Source organism: Anguilla anguilla, chromosome 9, assembly GCF_013347855.1.
Source record: "Anguilla anguilla isolate fAngAng1 chromosome 9, fAngAng1.pri, whole genome shotgun sequence".
Taxonomy (NCBI): Eukaryota; Metazoa; Chordata; class Actinopteri; order Anguilliformes; family Anguillidae; genus Anguilla; species Anguilla anguilla.
In genome coordinates this window covers 18,882,107-18,901,276 of record NC_049209.1, presented here as the reverse complement: position 1 = coordinate 18,901,276, position 19,170 = coordinate 18,882,107, and the positions used below count along the sequence as shown (strand labels likewise).

The 19,170-nt window shown below is 39.0% G+C and overlaps 2 protein-coding genes across 4 annotated transcripts in view; one reads left to right on the top strand and one right to left on the bottom strand.

Moving 5' to 3' along the window:
- Nucleotides 1-2,022: 2,022 nt before the first annotated feature.
- plekhb1 (pleckstrin homology domain containing B1) lies at nt 2,023-7,282 on the bottom strand. The gene is made up of 6 exons (XM_035434313.1): nt 7,126-7,282; nt 5,536-5,688; nt 4,749-4,851; nt 4,628-4,667; nt 4,148-4,247; nt 2,023-3,929 (listed from the first exon to the last, which is right to left on the bottom strand). The coding sequence occupies exons 1-6, from the start codon at nt 7,160-7,162 to the stop codon at nt 3,796-3,798; spliced, it is 567 nt and encodes a 188-aa protein (XP_035290204.1). The 5' UTR covers nt 7,163-7,282; the 3' UTR covers nt 2,023-3,795.
- A 2,192-nt stretch (nt 7,283-9,474) lies between these two features.
- LOC118235715 (protein FAM168A-like) overlaps nt 9,475-19,170 on the top strand; it is a 44,611-nt gene continuing 34,915 nt past the window's right edge. For 2 of the 3 annotated variants that reach the window (XM_035433381.1, XM_035433382.1), the window contains exon 1: nt 9,476-9,680. The gene's annotated coding sequence lies outside the window, so the exon portion shown is untranslated. Of the gene's footprint in view, nt 9,681-19,170 lie in introns of all 3 variants that reach the window. The other variant, XM_035433380.1, reaches the window with a different exon arrangement.

Sequence of the window (19,170 nt, the reverse complement as noted above, 5' to 3'; positions counted from 1 at the left end):
TTTGAGTGGTTGCCAGGGTAACCAGTTTCCTTGCATTTCTGATTTTCCTTTTGACATAGGCCACAGTATACTGCACGCTTCTAAGTGATTTCATGATGGAACGAGGAAGATGGGTGTCTTGACGTCTTGTTCGTTGGTTGCAGAGGGACTCCCTCTGCAACGCCTTTGTCAGGCACGACGATGGAGTGAGTTCGATTGAAGAACTTGAAGTTCCGCCCACTGGCTGCGTGGATTTGAGCACCATCTGTGATGTATTTCTGCAAGCCTGCTATTTTCGGTCCATGAGTTACCGCTGATAGATTAGCGTTCCTCATTCTCCCTCACAACCTTCTGAAATGTCCTGTCAAACTGACTTCATAAGAAAATGTCACCATCACGGTGTCCTGTTGCTGTAGACCAGAAGTAAATGCTGGAGGTATTTTCCCTGGCAAAATTAGGGGCAAAATTCCTTTAATTGTTCTTCATATAATGTAGGAAATTAACACTTTGCCTTGTCACAACGATCAATAATATACTGAAGGGTATCAGAATGTAATGAGTTGAGTCTGTCAACAGAGCCAAACCAAGACTGAGTTAGTGTTTTGGGTCACTTTAAACAATTTTTAGAAATTATTTTGTTACAAAATTATGTTAACCTCAATTCTTAATGGGCATGGTGTTTTAGGACCTGCAAACAGCAGTGAGGAGGGACAGAACCTTTGCAGTTGATCTTCCTTGCTTCCCTCATCACCCTCAAAGTATTTTTGGCCAGTGATATTGGCACAGACTTGATGGTGTTTAGAGTCCTTACCACACCTAAAATTCTCATGAATGCTTTCATCATCTGTAATTAGTGGGCAATCTCACTAAGCCCTGCTCTTTCTCCCTACTGCGGTTTTAAGAGGTCTGTAGTCTTCTGAACAGTTCAAAAGTACACCTGATAATGATCTTCCAGTTCCTCCAGTGTCTGCTGTCACCATTAGCACGGCAGAGCCATTGCATTATCTTACGTTTTTTCTGTCTGTCTGTGATTAACAACAGTGTCTCAGATTAGCAATGCACTTAATTTCAAATATTAATGGGTCCATGGCTTGATATACATTGAAACAGTAGTCTTTATATTTACACACCAGCTACATTCAGCTTTTCCACTTTGATCATGGAGATATTCAGATTGTTCTGAATTTTCAGTGCGGTGGTGAATTTTCGGAGCTTGTGTGGGAAATTTGTTACCATTTGAATTGATAACATTTTTAATAATCAAAGCAATGGACAGTGGTCTGCAGTGGTACTATGCTATAGCGATTTTTGTAAAGGCGGGTGGGGACGCACCTTGGAGTGGTGAGAGGAGAGGGGCACTGATGGGGCCAATCAGATTTCTGCTAGTGCCAGTGTCCCTGTGGGCCCATCCCTTGCTACGCCCGTGGTACCATGTGGTAGTTTATTTATGGGCAGATCTAAGATCACACTACCACCACCCATGAGTTCCTGTGTTTCTACACCAAATATGAACTGAATGATTTAAGTAGGAGGCTCTGTGAAATGTCAGTCCTTTGTCTCCCTCTGGTGTTATTCTCATCTCTGGTTGATGATTACTGAAACGCTCAGTAGATCGGGAATAACCACATAAACTGAGCTACGAATGTGAGCTAATTGGTTTCTATTGTAAACTCCTTGTAAGAAAGAGTCCTGGTTTTTGATTGTATGCTTTTCTTCTTTTATTCTATACTATTTCAGGAATCACTGTGGATAAACATGTTCGCTAAAGACATGTACCAACATACACATCAAAGAAATATTCAAGGAGCTGGACATAATACATGCAACATTCTGGTCTGGGGGGTTTCAAACCCAGTCCTGCTTTGTGGATGTTGTTTTTGTTATAGCCAATCTCTTGATCAACTAATGTTCTTGAAAACAACAGGCATGTTATGGGTAAATACTTCAATAAACATTAAAGTGTGAACAATTAATAGCCCCTTAAAATTATGGGCTGCAATTGTGTTTGGAACAAAATCCAGTTTACACACAGCACCCCAGAACTATGAGTGAGAATCCCTGTTCTATTTTAAAATCATATAAAATGTTAAAATAAACCTTCCAAGCAAAGCTTTATTGGATTTTTTTCCTTTTGTACAGTTGCAAGATAAGAGCATTATATACAATGTATAGCATTCAGTATATTTAAGAAAATAAATACTAAATTAAAATTCTAAACTAAATTCTTTTCATTCTTTCAATTTCTGAAGTTCCATAATATTTGTATTGTACAGCACAGGTACTGAACAAAAATGTAAATAACAATGTAAACATACTTAATTGGCTGTTTGGCCACCACCATTTTTGTTTGAACTGGCTGCTCCTGCCCTAGATTCAAATTCTGTGGTCAATTGATCTGTGGATGCTTATCTGTTGTGCCTTGCACTTGTCTGGATGTGACAATCCTGGAGTATGTGGTTTCATGCAGTGCTGCTAATGATGTCTTTCTCTTGGAGTTTCATGCCTAAGACACTGTGAAACATCAGCAAGATGAGCCAACTTGGTGACTGAATCTCCTGCTAAACACGCCCCCACAGTCACCTCTCTTTCAAAATCACTGAGGCCTGCCCTTTCAGCTGTGCTAGTCATAATTATGGGTGAGTAGGCTTGACCAACACTTTTGTGATTGATAGGCCTGTGTGGTAGCATCTGCTCTGCATATACTTATTGTCCCTCATTTTTGCAGTGTATGTATGTTTTTTTTTTGTTACTACCTGTGCCTGTCTGGGCTACAGTAAATTTATTATGGTCAAAAAATTTTGCAGAAAAGATGGAAAAAAAAATATTTTAGCTTTATGCACACTCAAAAACTGATATAAAATATATTGGAGGTTTAATAAATCAATGGGCATATACTAATAGTACTTCATATTTTCCCTACTGTTCAAATTAAAAGCTTCAGGCATTTTGCTTTTGTTTCTTTTCTTTGCTTGTTAATTTGGTGAACTTTGCACGAATGGTTTGGAAATAGTTCTTTAAAAATCTAGACAAATTCAAGGAACCTATGCTGATTTTATTTCTATATGCATTAGCTGTGGAACTAAGCATAATTATGATGCATTCCTTATGCTAGGAACACATGTTTTTGCATACTTTCAAAAAATATTTATCTATAGTTTTAGCTATCATTTGCTAAGAAGATTTGGGGATTGATCCTTTTGTAGCAGTTTTGAGTGAATTACATAACGCTACTTATTCTGACAAGAAACACTTTCTGAGGTAAATTGCAGTCATTAATATGTATATAACTATTTTCTACTTTTATTGCTATGCACAGGAAGTGAAGGTCAGGTCTCATGAAGTACCTGGCATCAACAATGATTTACACTGCTTTATGTAGTATTTACATATTTGGCCCTTATTGTGCAAGAGATGCCCTTCTCAGAGAGAAAAACTATAAATTACCAAATTAGTCAGGCATTTTACCCCCATGAAGACTAATGACCAGTGGTCCAGTGGCAATGGTATGTTCAGGTTTGGGTTAGGAGCTATAATAGCCATTAATCCAAGAGCAAACATCTGCAGCACTGTAACCCGGGGCAACCAATCTGTGTTATCTATCTGCAGCAGGGAAGCTTGCTTTCTGCTTTGGCTGTATTTCCCTCGATAAAAAACAATGAAACAAAGCCTAATTCAAAAGATAGAATCAGATTTGGCCAAGATCTGCAGCAGCAGCCACACAAGGCCTGGATGTTTTATAGAAATGTGTTCCAGACTGTACTTGTGGCTGGCTGGATGGCAGCAGGCCAAACTGCAACTTTTTCTGGTTAGGTTCTCTCAGCAGAACCAGAAGGGCATCCACAAAAGTGACCGCAGTGCTGCCCCTGTGGCCATTCCTGCCAGCATACCCAGGGCCACCTGGTGCCCTATCCCATCACATGGGTCTCGATGGATCAAGATATGGTGGGTACCTGCATCAGGGAGGGGCAAAAGAGATAATTAAATAGACTGCTTTTCTTGTTTTCAAATACAACAGAACGTTGTACTAGAAGTGAATTGAAATGGTCCATGAACATATTCAAATTTCAAATGTACCATATATGAAACACTGCATATGTTAGACTGCCAGTGATAAATCATTGGTGCTTATCAGCCATTTAATATTAGAGGTATCAGGTTCTGGTGTTACCTCCTCCGTTTCCGTGGTAACCTGGACTGATGTATACTGCATTGTGGCTGTTCAAGGGCACGTACTGATAACTGTCATCATATGGATCATAAGTGTACACCTGAGTCACAGAGAATAGACAGTGAAAAATTGTGTTAATATTTATATGGTTAAAACACAAATACATTGTGTTTTAATGTAGTTATTTATATTTCTGTATCATTTGTGCAGTTGATACATTTTTGTGAACATTTCTGTTAATTGCATTTAGATGTACACCATCATACTATTTCTATATGTATTTTGCTGTGAATGTTTTTCTCCATATGTGTACAGAATTATTCTTAGTATTACTGTTATTGGAGTAGTGGCACGATACTGACAGTCAATCTATGCTTCCCGTCCCTGGGACACCAAACAGCAGTTTCTGAACAGAAATTGGTACCAGTTTCCCAAACCACACACACACACACAGCCCTATATGACCAGAGAAAAACTTACTGGGTTTCTTTTTGCTTCCAATATTGTCAGTTCCCATGCCCTGTAAATAAGATGCAGCAAGTGAGGCAATGACAGTAAAATCCAGAAAGGTAGTTCTAAAAAAGCATAAGACTTGACTCACAATGCCTCATCATCACTATTGGCACACATGGCAACGGTGGATCCATCTCTCAAATACAGCACCAAAAGATTCTCCCTGGGGCGGCCCTCTGGAGGACTTACACCTGCAGAAAAGCGCATTAATCACACTGCATTACATCCCCACCTGCACATGCATCACACTGCATTACATCCCCACCTGCACGTGCATCACACTGCATTACATCCCCACCTGCACAACGCACATGCATAACACTGCATTACACCCCCACCTGCACAAAGCACATACATCACACTGCATTACATCCCCACCTGTACAAAGCAAATGCATCACACTGCATTACATCCCCACCTGCACAAAGCATATACATCACACTGTATTAGATCCCCAGCTAGACAAAGCACATGCATCACACTGCATTACATCCCCCACTTGAACAAAGAGAATATTGAGAATGAGCAACAGAATTTGTCAATCCCCTAGAATCTCCATTGAGCTAAACCACTGCCTGTTGCTAGAGGAAAATACCCTTTTCTTCAAGCCACGTTTGGCAATGTGTCTGCATTGCTTTTCAGAGTGTCTGCTATAAATTCCAAGTAGGCGATGCAAGCAGGAGATTAGGATATACATGTCAGAACAAAATTTTAAAAGTCCATTCGAAAGACTATTGGGCAATCGATTGTGAGCTGTGCACAATCAGTACATACTGTACATACTGTATTACAGTATTAAATTACAGTTCGGCCTGATAACTGATGATAGATTGTATGCCACTGTTGTAGAGGCAGGCATTGTAAGACCATCTTACCTGTGCATTCCAGCCCAGACTTAACCGCGACACATTTGCTCTTGAGGCTCACCCTGGTTTCATAGTCCCGACGGCTTTCGGTTTTGTAGTAGATAAGGTTCCCATCAATCCAGAGGTCACACCAGTTCAGCTTCCAGCGTTTGAAGACAGAGCCTGGGAAGATGATTAAATATTGTATAAAACTCTTTTTAGGAATAACACTAACCAGGTTCTTGGACGTGGTGTGTGGAGCCAGGGGTGACAGGGAAGAGAGATAACACAGGCAACTGTGTGCTTTCACATATGTGAAAAGACACTAAAAAAAATGCTATTTTTATTTTTATTTTTATTTTTTGGACATTTTGGTCAAATGACACCATGGTTTAATCGCATAGGGTTTTGAAGCTTTATTAGTTATTTAGTTGTGAGGCCTTTAAAGTATGTAAAACTGGATGGCAAATTTCAGCTTGTATAAAAACCCCCAAAAGAAATTTAATAAAAAATGAACATGACATCAACAATATGCTGCAGCACTATTTACTTATGAAAAAAAAAAAAAAAACAATTTTGACCTGCAGATCTAATAATATTATATTACTACGTGCTCCTGGTCCAGGTATGTTTATTTAAAAGCAGATTTTTATAAATATGTAACATGAACCCCCCCCCCCCCTCCCCCTTAAGACATTGATCATTTCCATGAGAGATAAGCATGGGCACTGCTCTGCTTTGACTGAGTTATTTTTATCATGAATCTCCCAGCATGAAGGTAAAGCTCTCTCTCTCTCTCTCTCTCTCTCTCTCTCTCTCAGCAGATAAAGAGATTACACATTACAGACTAAGGATTTGACTTTCATAACTTAAATATCACTTTCCTGAAACAGCTTTGCAATCTTAGTTTCAAAAAATTGCTATAAGAATTGTCCTGGAAACTCTCCTGGATGATATACAATTTCTCACTATATTAATACCTAAACCTCTTTTCTACATGTGAAAATGTGTATTGTATCACCTGTGTTGATCTGGCTGCACAAAGTACTGTTTTAAACATTTCCCAGTGTTATATTTGACTCCAGAGCTGCTCATTTATTTTCTTCAGTCTGAAGATGATGAAGTTTGTTTCTAACTGCTCAGCTGTGGCCATGTCGTGAATTATTCCTCATTAAGTGCAGAAACATAACAACACCTGTGTTGTGCTAATTATTATCCATATTTACTACACGTTTTATATTTGAATTGTCTTGTTTTTTGCCTTGTGCCATAATACTGTATCAGTTATTCCTGATGTCATATGAAACTGGGGCTAAATTATGAAAGAACACTGATTTATATTTCTTCAGCCTGATAGTCAGTAACAAAATGGTCAAAAACACTGAACCACGCTCAGCAGAAGGGGGAATTTGCATGTTTGCTATAGTAGATGTTACTACAGCTACTGTTACTCATATTGAATAAAGACCAAACATCTAGACATTTTAAATTTGTGATTAGCAGTTGAGTGTGCTCTAGACCAATCTAATCTGGGCCTGAGTCCTATATAGAAAGCTGTAATCTTTAAATCTTGTTCGGCATTTACCCGAGAATGTGATGAGAATATCCATAGACACTTACTTTGTCTCCAGAGCCAGCCCGATTTCATCAGAGCCATGGTGCTGTTCAGGGCTGCACTGTGCTCCCACTTGAGAGGAAATAGCCAAAGAGCCCCCAGGAAGTGTATCAGAATTTGTTTGTTTGTAGGCCATTAGTGACAGTCTTTCACTGGGCTCAGTGGGGCGGGACTTGGCACTCTTTGTTTTGGACTGGCCTATCCTGAGGCATTATCCTTTTAATCTGGGAGAGAGAGCGAGCATTGACTTGTTGGCTAATTCTAGATTAGATGTGAGCCACACCCCTACTCATCTATCCCTCCTCCTTCACTGAGGAGAGAAGCCTGTAGCCAGAACGCTGCAACGATGCTGACACCTGTTCCACTCTGTTCTCCCAAGACAGAATACAACACACAGCCCTGATGTGCATGATCATCACACTCCTAGTTCTTCTGCTATATTTAAATTATACAAAAGCAGCATGTCTTTCATCAGAGAGAAGCAGAGTATAAGTGGTCAGGTCAGCAATGTGGTCTAGATCTTGGTAGCAGTTGTGACCTGGGCAACAACTGAGTAAATATAAACTCTCTTGTGTCTGCGTGTGGTTGCCAGATTGCTGAACTGTTACCCTTTTAAAAACCACTAGTCTTAGATAAGCAATGTATGTTTGCTGCTTGTAGCAATAGTAATAATTTCTTGTAGTAATAGTAATAATCTATTATTACTATTATTGTGCATGTTAATTTTTCCAGATGAATCTGTAGGTTCTATATTAGGTAAAATATACAAAAAATTACAAAGTATAGTATGTTTGTTTTTAATGGCAGAAACAAAAACAATATGGACGAACAAGAGTTAATGCCCAGTGAAGCTTATTGTCAACAAATGGTAGGCAATCACATGACCAGGAAGCTAAATCCTGGATTACCTCATCTTTTTCACTGCTTATCTCACACTAGTTTACATTGTCGTTGGGATTTATAATGGGTGTTCAAGAATAAATATAGCTCATATTCCAGCAACATGTTTTCAAGAATAAATCCGCTCTGTACAATAGCAATTGAGTGCTAACCTCATTAACTGTATTGATTTTTTTTTAAATGACCTCACATATTTGCATTAGGACGTTCATATTTTAGATTAATGTAGAATTGCATTTTTGTATCTGCGATAGTAGTCGCCTTTATGACGTAATAAGGGCCCTTTGTGGATAAGAAATTAATTGGCGAATAAATAAAAGCTATTTGGAACGTTGGCTTGATGTGTTGGATATGACCTTCATTCTAAGGACTTCCTTCATTTCCACAGTTTACTTTAAAACCACGAGGGGGCGACCTAATCCCATTGCACACAGTTCATGGTGCCCGTTCATTTTTTGAAGAACTAGGTAGCTACATTGTGTACAACATATTTTTCAATCCAACTATTACATAATCTACTCAGAAACGACACTCAAATTTTTATTTCATTTTACAAAGATGAATTCAGGCATTTTGTTATTTCTCAATATATTTACAGGTATAAAACGACTGGGGTATTAACCGTAGGTACTCAGAGGAGATGGATGGACATATTGAAGCTCCCACACACCGAGTACCTTACGAATCTCAAAGTTTTTTTCCATATTGAAAAAGTGTTAACATGACCTTTGCAAAGCATTGCCCAGTGTTGCATCTCTCGGGCTTAATCAGTCTCTTCGTGATACAATTATAGAATAAAAGCATTTTTCGACAGTCTTACAATAGTGTATTTATTCAGTACACTAATGACATTGTCCCAGGAACTTTAACAACAATCTGCAAGGACAACAAAGAAAACGTAAATAAAAAAAACAGAAAATTAAAAAATGAAATAAAAATGTTTTATTTTGGTGACCTAACAGTAGCATTGTTCAGACAATAAAAATAGATATGGCCACGACGGATATTTCTGAAGACTAGGTTTAAGGGATGGGATAAAATGTGCACAAACCATTGCCATACAATAACAAGAATGAGGTGTAGCGCATCATGTTAATTTCGTGTATCACGAGCTTGTGTTCTAATCACGCTGCTGGCAACGAGAGATAAAGCATAGACAATGCTAGTAACATACACTTGTTCTTGGCTTATGTTATGTCTAGCCTTTAAATATCGAAAAACTATAGAAACACCCCTGCACTCACATACATTGGTGAGAAACATGAGCTGTATTGTCTCAACAAGTGCACCAAAATATAGACTAGTATACTCCCAGACAATCAAGACCTATTAATCAGAACCCAATGCACTGTGTCCGATTAGAAAGTGAACTTCAGTTCAGCGCAAAGCGATAGGATTGTGGGCGGTCTGTTCCATCCCCTGTAGCGTCAGAAACAGAATGTCCCCCCTCCTTCTCTCGCCCGTATCACCATCCCCCACTCTGTGTATGTCGATGTTACCAACGCCGTTGCAAGCTTGAAATCGCAGGAGCGAAGCAAACCACTGCAGGAACACGCCAACGTTAAAGACAAACAGAATATTAAACGCAGAAGAAATTAAGGACAGGTTTAGAGTATATTGGGAAGAATTACTAATATTTACAACTGGATTAACTGCATTGGTAAGACCAAATTCTTTATGTATTCCTGTTCGTGCTAAGATTCCTTTTACATTCTTTTTTCAACTGTCCAGTCCCAAAATGGAATGGGCATAGTGAAAGCAGGAAAATATTACAAATGGTGAAGCTAGCAGGACCTTGACGATCAGTAAAGTGAGGAGAAAGGGCATAAATACAAAAAACGTGCCCATAATGCCCTCATAACATTGTAAAAGAAAGAATATGTAATGAACAGACAACACAGGATGCAAAATGGAAAACGTGGCCGGGCAGTGAACACGATTGTGGTGGAGTATTATATTGCCTACTTTTGCCCGGCTATACATTTTTTTTCCATTCTGCAGCCCTTTAAGGAGATGGCTTCTCAAAATGGTGTCTGTAGTTTGTTCTGTGACCATTTTAAAAGCAATTTTGAGCGTAGTGGCTAGCTAGCTAACATGTTAAAAAGGCATGGTAGTTAGACGCGAGTTGCATGGAGAGCCTAAATTAAAAATTAATTCTATGCAAACAATCATTAAGAATGAACCATTGTGAAGTCAAGCTGCAGAACAAGGGAACTGGCTAGCGACGACGTGGTGTCGATTAGCTAGCTGTTTGTGGTTGTTTAGTGTTAGCACGCTGCTTATAGCCGATTAGCCACATATTCATTTATTAAATGTGACTTTTGAAGATTTTATCGTTTTAAGAAGGAGACTGCCAGGATATATATAGCTAGACTAGTTGGTTGATCATAACTGGTTATCAAGCTGCGGTAAAATAGATTGCTTGCTTGCTTGATTTGATGCAGGTTTGCTATATTTGTTGTACGCCTAATTATTTTATTGTGTGATTATGACCACGGTGTATGGAACTTGAGACCATTTAGGAACACGATCCACGGATATGATTAAAATTATATTCAAGTATGCATGTGACCTCCATTTACTATGTCTAGGTAGATATAATACGTAGAATAGCTATTGTAACGTTAGTTAACTCGGGTCACAAATGAAAACTAAAATTTTGACATTATAATTTTTACAAAAATCTAGAAACAAAGTGTAAGCGATTAGCTAATGTGCTGTCTGTGTATATTATTAACCGTGCATTTAAGCTCGTTTACTAATGTCAGCGAACGTTAGATCATGCGACGCAAAAAAAATCGTTGCCTACCATTGTCATTTATAAAAAATCTATATGGTGCAGCAGTTATAAATAGGCAACACACGCAGCTACATATTTTTCAGACAGTTTCGGGAGAGGAGGACACTGTAAAGCAACAATGAATGAACTTGTCTGCTCCCAGCCACGTGCCCCTTTATTGCAGTTTATTTGGCGTTCCGCAGCGGAATGACTGGATAAACAATGCATCTATAAAACTGTCAGCAAGGAGCCGATGCTAAAGAACATAGTCTTCCTCCGCTATCGATGGAGCGAAACGATTTGTGATTAATTTGCAAAATGAACGCAGAGGCCAGCATTAATGTGATTTCTTATAGTTTGGAGTTTACTAGTTAGGTCAGAAATTAAATGAGCATAGCCTAAATTAGCAGGTCCGGCCACTGTGAGGCAGTCTGAAAATTAAGTAAATTCGTGACTGCGCAACATTGTTTTGTAAATCACAATTATTATCATCTAAAGTACTTAATTTGCATAGTAGCGTATTTGTAATGCTACTCTGCAAATGATGAACCATATGCAGGGGCGTCCCTATGGATTTTGGTCATGATGAAAAGATCTCACATTGGGCCCCACGATCCCAGTCCACCCCATCTCTGCACATTACTCTGACCACACCATATTTTTTGAGGGCCCCTGTTAGTCAGCAGCCTATCATTGGATTGATAAGGTATTTTTCACAAAGATTTTTTAAAATAAATTATTAGAAAGATTATTTATTAATGCTTTAAACTGTTTTCTACATTCATTTACCATGAGTGTAGCCTATATCAATTTATTCTTGTATCATGAATGTGTACAGAAACTGACTCAGCCCAAGTGTTGACCTATTAAAAAAATCCTCATGCGTCATTATTTTTTGTTGGTTGATTTTGTATTGAATGGTTGAATTGTATAGCTTTACATGTTAGATTAATTTTTATGTGAATATTTGACTGGACCTGAGTTGCCACACACACGGTCAAGGGGACAATAACAATGAATGCGGTCAATCCAAACCATGTCCACCAAAATGTACAGCTACACATCCCATCCCTTGGATATTCAGCAGTGTAGTGTACAGTGACCTAATATGTTTCTAATGTGAAGAATGGATGTGGTTACTGCAACAGCTCAACAGGAAATTTCATAAGTGGGGATTTTCATGTGACGGGGAGGAAGGCTAATGTGAGCCATTGATTAGGGAACATTTTAAAATGGTGGATTCATGAATTGAGGAAATTTAAATACTCTTAAACTTGAAAACATAGTGAGACAAATTCTGGGACATTTCTGCTTGTGCGAAATTTTATTGTACACTAATAAAATATGTACTTTAAGGGAGCTCTGCCAATCACTTGTTCTTGCACACGACACCAACTGCTTCTACAGCAACGACCTCTGCTCAGTCACACAAGTAAATGCGTTTCATTTCCTTGAGCGAGAGGAGGAATAGGGGGAAAAACTGAAAACGGTATTAAATATGGAATTTTGAACCTGACCTGCCTTCTTTTCCATTATGCCGACATGTGATCAATAGAGGGCACTGTAGGTGCAAGTATTAATGAATCTTTGAATTACAACATCATAGGGGAGTTTATCAGGGAATTTGTTTATTAGTGTACAGTTCTCTTATATTCACACTAATTTTTATTGTTTTATAAGGTTAAGAAATTAGTCTCAACCAGACTACATCCCGGGATTTAAAATGTAGTTATACAGTTATTGTGGGCCATAATGGTTCTGTGAAAATGATCCCTTTTGTTGTTTTGAATTCTGCATTTGATATATAATTGGCTTTATCATGCGTTAATGAAATAGGTTTAATTGTTCTTCATACGTTTTATTTAGTTGTGTATGAAAATGTGATTGTGTTATGCAGTTGAATCATCACTTTCAGTGTTAGAAATAACGTTATGATCTACTAGTCTTCATTTTGATGAAAATCATACAGTGGTTTTTTTTTTGTTTTTTTTTTTTACCTGTGTGAGTCAAGGGGTTTCCACTTGAAGTTTTGATCAAATTGAAATATTTGCTGTGTGTGCAGAAGTAGCATGGTGAAATCTTGGGGAAAATGCTGTTAAATGGCTGAGTGCATAATAAAAGTCTAGAAATTGCCATTGAACCTTTAGACATTTAGCTTAATTGACGTTTAAGATCATGGTGAACAATTAGGTCTCGGATTTTGTTGTCCTGCTCCCAACTGACATGGCTCCTTAAGTATGTGTCACTCCATCTGCCTGATTTCCCCGTAATGGAGCTGGTGGGTTCATTCTTGTTGACCTTCTGAATGCATCTGTAGAAATGTATTTTCACCTTGGTTAGCTGTAATGTCATAGACTGGCACCCAGTCCTGGGAGTGTTCACAAATGGCAACAAAGGCCCTGCGAACATTCCATGTTCAGAAAAGGTTGCGCTTGCACCATATACAAGAGTAATTATTAATATTTAATTCAGTCTGTCCTGAGGTAAAAAGAAATGGTGTTAAAAAGGCTTTCTCCTCCACATGTACATAAGGCTCCTGAGGTGGCTTTTTCTAGATGCTAGGCGACATTCCGCCTTTCCTCTCCAGTTGCTTCTAAGATGTTTGAAAAATGTCAGCTGCGCCCCAGGGTCGGTGTGCTGTTATGCCAGTCTCTTGGATAATAGGATTGAGGGGGTGCTAGGTTTGCAGGCATGTCTTCCGCCACAGGGTTTCTCAGCTTGCAGTATACAGTCTTCCTGCTTCTCACTGCTTCTCTAAGTTTTAACCTGTCAAACAGACTTTTACAGAGAAATACGCTCTCTGCTTCCTCAGGGGTAATGATGTACCGTCTCACAGTTCAGCATGGACTTGGCTTTCAGATGTTAACATAAATCAGAAAGAAGCAAATTATGCATCTTTATCAGAACAAATAAAATTATAAATGTATTTAATTTGTTTTGGCATATTCATAGCATTAATAGTATGTAGGCCTAGTTAAAGCGATATGCTAACAATCCAAATTTACCAGCAACACCTGTGCAAATGATAATTTCTCAAAAAATTACCTCAAATCAAAAAGGTGTTTCTTGCCCATTAACTCACGTCTCCACATCCAATAGATGTGACTGAGTGATCTATTGTGTGGCTGAGATTGGTTGGGAGATGATTTTAAATGTTTTATCGTCACGGCTGCCAGCAGGAGAGCTGTCGGCAGCTGCGGTTTTCTTCACATCTGCTGTCAATAACGCACATCTTATGTGTTGCTGTGATTCTTGCATGTGCATGCAAACATTTTGATTGCCATTACTTAGAACTTAGATTTACACTCACAGTGTGTAAAGGGCATATAATGGTATTGAACTACTGTGGGTTTGAAACGACAATGTTCGTGTGGTCACACCACACTTTGTTCACTACGTTTATGAGTTACAGTGTTCTCCTGCCTGTGCATATGCTGGTGAAAGTCATTTTTCTGGCATGCTGGAATTATGTTCAATATCAGGTTTCAGGAGGCCAGCTGACTCCGAGTGCTTACTGCCAGAGCTATCGGAAAATGACCACTCAACATATTATGCTTGTTAAATGTTTCCTTGGACTGGTGGTGCGCAGATTGGTGAGTTTTTATAGTGTTTTGGTTGGCTGTTATAGCCGGCTCAGTGAATGGAACGAGCCAAGTCATGATTAAAATATACCTTATTGTGCGAAACAAACCCTGCACCTATTTCAACAGAATGTCAACGTCAAGAAGGCAGAAGACGTTTGATGGAAGACATGGACTTTTTTTCTGCTAGGTAGAAAATTACTTGCGTTTGGAGCTGAACCAAAATGGAAAGAAACAACTGGAGTCCCTGAGCGAGTTCTGTACTTTAAAACCATTCAGAAGGCCCTCAAAAAAGGCAAACGTGCACAACTAGCTACATAGTAGCAGCATCCTGAGGCGGTGACACTACAGCCCCACAGTCCCACTAAAGCCAGGTTGTAGCCGATAGCGTGTCAGGTTTTTTTGTCCTACTCTCGCCTGCCACTTTTGAGAATTGTATTATGTGCTTCCATCGTGAGAGGACACGCGCGTACCCTTTAGCGATACTGTCCTTGCTGAGAAGACATAGGCGCTGTTGTAGATAAGAGCATTGGCAGGTGTTTCAGGCTGGTGAACAGCTCCTGTTGTGATTACCTGCTGGGCAGCCGTGTCATGTGTGCCCCTGCATGCGGTGAATCCCATCGAAACGCTCTCTTTGATTCAGGCACCAGCTGTGCTTGTCTCTCACACCGTAGCCTTGCAGGTCCTGAGGTCCCCCTGCCCTTATTTCTCTTTTTATTTTTGCTTGAATTATTTATCTTGTGTGGTTTGGATGGCAGCCTTGCAGTTTACTTGAATTTTATTCTTTCCGGTGTGCCTTCTTGGTTATCACCCTGTCTGTGTTACGGATAGCCTACTTATTTATCCTTCCTTGTCTATGAGGGTTGTAGTCTGTGTCTTGTGTTGTACTTAATGAATAACTTATTTCTGTTTGTTCCATATTAATTTTCCATTAACAACCCACGCGGATGCTTTTGTGCATCTAGAGCTTTACTTGATAGTAAAAGGAGGTAGGTCAAGCTTGATGCTGCTATCGATCAAACGAAAAGACGCCCAAAAGTAACATGAATCTCAGAAGCAGTGCACACTGCTTTGGTCATGTGTTTCTCAACCTGGTTTTCTGTTTGGACCTGCCTGTGCTCTCTCTGGGCAGCCTGCTCACGTTAACAGTGAGCCACAGTGCCGACCTCACTCGTCCTGTCACCATGGACACAGTATTGACCTGTGACTTCAGTCCAGGCCCTTTCCATCTGCCACGTGGTCATTGTTCCTATTATTCCTGATGGACAAAGTGCAGGAGTGGCAGTTTGCTGGGCTCGCTGGATCTAGTGATCAGGCAGGTCCGAACGGGACCATGTCTGCCGCTTTCGCCCCGTTTGTTCCCAGTGCACCACCTGCCACCCATCTAGCACCCCATTCTAAGACTGCCCCCTCCACCCCAGTCCAAATCAAGGAAAAAGGGAATAGGTCTCTGTATTATTCCATAACACCTTATCTGTGATTTTACAAGCAAAACGGAGGAAACTGTGACTGTGGGTTTGTTTAGACCTGTGACGGACTAAGCATGCAGTAGCTTATCCATACCTGCAACTTTCCCATTGTGTCATGCCAGAGATGGTTTCATGGCCACATACACCCAGTACATTAGAGAGGAGACCGTATTACCTGGGAACTATAAAGATTGCCACTGCTTTGCTTTTCCTCTTGTTTTATGAGAGCTGTCTTAGCCCTGTGCGCAGAATACGTTCAGATAACCGCGTGGGAAGGAGGGAAATGACACGTCTTCTTTAGTGGTTAGGAGAGAAGAGCTAGAGCTACCTAGCGAGCATGAGATACTGCTGGTACACCTGTACATTCCTGATTGAATTTACCTGAGACAGATTGAACAGTAGGTTTATACTGGTGGACGTGAGTGCAGAAGGAAAGGGATCGATGGAGTGAGCAGCAGGAGACATTTATCTTGTCCAAATAGGATAGTGTGCTGTGTAGTGGCAGATACAGATTGCCTCAGAAAACTGGGACTGGGCTTAGCAGCACTAAACTAAATGTATTTATTGGGATAGAAGAGCTCTTTTCCAAGTAATGAATTTTCTCAGTCAGCGTCTTTAAACTGTGATCATTGTTTTGTTGTCATGCGATGGGCTTCATGACTATTGGTACAAGATCAGACTTAATCAATTTAAAATATACTTTTGAATATCTGCTATGTCATTGGTGTTTTCTTCCATATCAGCAGCAATGAAGGATGCATGCTTGTAAGTGGTGTAATATGTGAAGTTTTTTAAAGGTATAATTATTGGTGGTCTCACTAGCCCAGGGAATGCTTCTTTTTTTGAAGGCAGGACATTTCAGAATGTTTGTTTTACACTAATTCACTTTCTTTCTGATAAAAAATAACAATATTTGCCATAATATGCCAGCTAGGGGTGTACAGAGACGTCATTGTCTGTATCTGTATCTGTATCTGTTCAACCAACAAAATTATCTGTCTGTGTATCTGTATTCGGATAAAAGACCGGAAGTCACGTTAAATGGGGCAAATGTTTTATTTTCTAACCTAATATTCATTAACAATGTAATTGCTGTGCCTTCAAAGAATCAAATCAATTTAATATTGGCATATAGCCTAATTCATTATGAAATATATTTCCACATTCTCATACTGTACTTTTCATCTCTCTCTCTCTCTTTTTATTTTTAACTAAACTAAGTTTTATGAACTGTCTGAACCGCCCCCCCCCCCCCCTAACTGGGGGACATTGAACAATCAGAAACTGGAAAAAATGTTTTAGAAATTGAAATATTCTGTTTTGCATTGGAAATAGAAACTAGTTACAGTGAAGATAAATAGAAAAATATCCTTCAGTTGAAGGGAATAATCTTAAATTCCAATGATGCTGCGTACGCGTTTCTTGATGTGTTAACGTTACTGCAGTTCGCTAGGAAAACGTGATTTACTACTTTACAACAGTAATTACATAACGGTAATACATTAACTTTTTTGCTTTTTTTTAAAAAACCTATTTAAACCTTTTTTGACCTATTTTTACAGATAAAATGCCACATAAAATGAAAATGACAAAACATATCAAAAAAAGCCTCTGACACATCCTAGCTATAACATTTAAGAAGCAGTATGTAACATTATGTAGCTGTATCTATTTTTAAAGTTGGATTAATTGAATACCCTATGGGCAATATACAGTTTTGAGAAAATGGCTGTTAAAGGGAACTTTAAACACTAGTAGCCAATGAATTCTAAGAGTTCTACTCGTCTTTCGTCCACCCAAGTGCCAGCAAAGTGACAGAAATAGCCATATATGGTCATTCTGGCAGTATGCTCCAGGAAACAAGCTTTTTAACGATATATGATTCAACTAGGTCAGTTTTAAAACCGCAGAGGCGTTTAATCATAAAAGATGCTATCATAAGCTCATTTTATGCTTTGTGTACTTGACAATGGTGTTATAATCTAAATTAACTATCTATAACGATTATTTATCTTTAGTTTGTTCATTTTAGGAAACTATAGAAGTTATCGAAGCAAAATATCAAAATCGACATATGGAACCAAAATCATCGTTTTTGACGTTGGTGCCTCCCCTTAAACTGCTTTTGAATCCTGGATTTTGTAGCACATTGATTTTAGAACTTTTAAAAGGCCGAGATATCCCTTTACTGAGAAATAACTTGTTGCGAGGTAAAAAAATAAAAAATAATTTTTTAAAAACCTTGACTGGAAGAAAAACAAAACAAAACCTGGACTGGAAGAAATAAAACCTGGACTGGAAGAAAAAAAACCTGGACTGGAAGAAAAACAAACTGGACTGGAAGCTAGCTGGGATAACAAGCATGCCGCGACACCTTTCTGACCTAAAACCAAAAATTTTAATATTGGCTAGGTGACTAGTGACTTTAAACTTTATTGAGAAACTACGGAGCCCCCTAAGGGTCATGGTGGGGATTTTATTTTATTTTTTTTTAGCTACTTTTGCGTTCCGTCGCAATACTTTTGCACGAGGCAGCTGCTATGTGTCGGAGTTCCAGATACTCTCTCTCTCTGCCTGTGTAACGTTAGATAGAGACTATGAGAACTCGACATGGAGCTGACTTTCCCCCCCCCCGAATCCGAATAATAACGAACAACTTCGTGTAGAAGAAATATGTTTCCATCGCATTATTTGTGCTTTCCCGAATGCAGTATTGGGATTCGGATACATCCCTAATGCCAACGCACAATAATTACATAATGAAAGTATGTCGCTCTTTATTTTATGACACTTCACAAAAAGCGGGATGAAATATCAGGATTAGTGGGATGCAGTAAGCTACAAATAATGTTTTGGTGTTCAAGACAAATTATTGCCACGCAAGCTAATAGTAATTTAAAAATCCAAGTTACTATTTCTGTTTCAATTTAGGCTACTCATGTTAAGAAAATTAGCTAGAGCTTGATATCTCTTTTTTTTTTTTTCCGCAGTGCTGCTAACGGCTGTGTAAATATGATCAATCAACCACACAAATATCAGACAAAGAAAGACAATTGGCTAAAAGGAATAGTAATAATTGTGTGGTTTAAGTCTGGATCATCGCCCATTGCAATATTTAAAAAAGACTATGGAATATCTGCGTTTATGAAATGCATTGTATTTTCCACCCTGCATTTTGGCTCTTTTTCTTGTGTAAAAACCACAGAATCTTGAGTTAACACGAGCGCTCTTTATATGCTTGCGATAGCATACTGTTACCTGTGTTAGTTCCAGGCAGTTGGGAACAGGAGATTATATTGTGTGAATCTGCCTTTGTAGCTC

Coding starts and splice junctions, on each gene's coding strand:
- plekhb1 (XM_035434313.1), bottom strand. CDS start 7,162: ATGGCTCTGATGAAATCGGGCTGGCTCTGGAGACAAA. Junction 4,668..4,748: donor AATAGTGATGATGAGGCATT/GTGAGTCAAGTC, acceptor TCTTATTTACAG/GGCATGGGAACTGACAATAT. Junction 4,248..4,627: donor TGGAAGCAAAAAGAAACCCA/GTAAGTTTTTCT, acceptor TCTGTGACTCAG/GTGTACACTTATGATCCATA.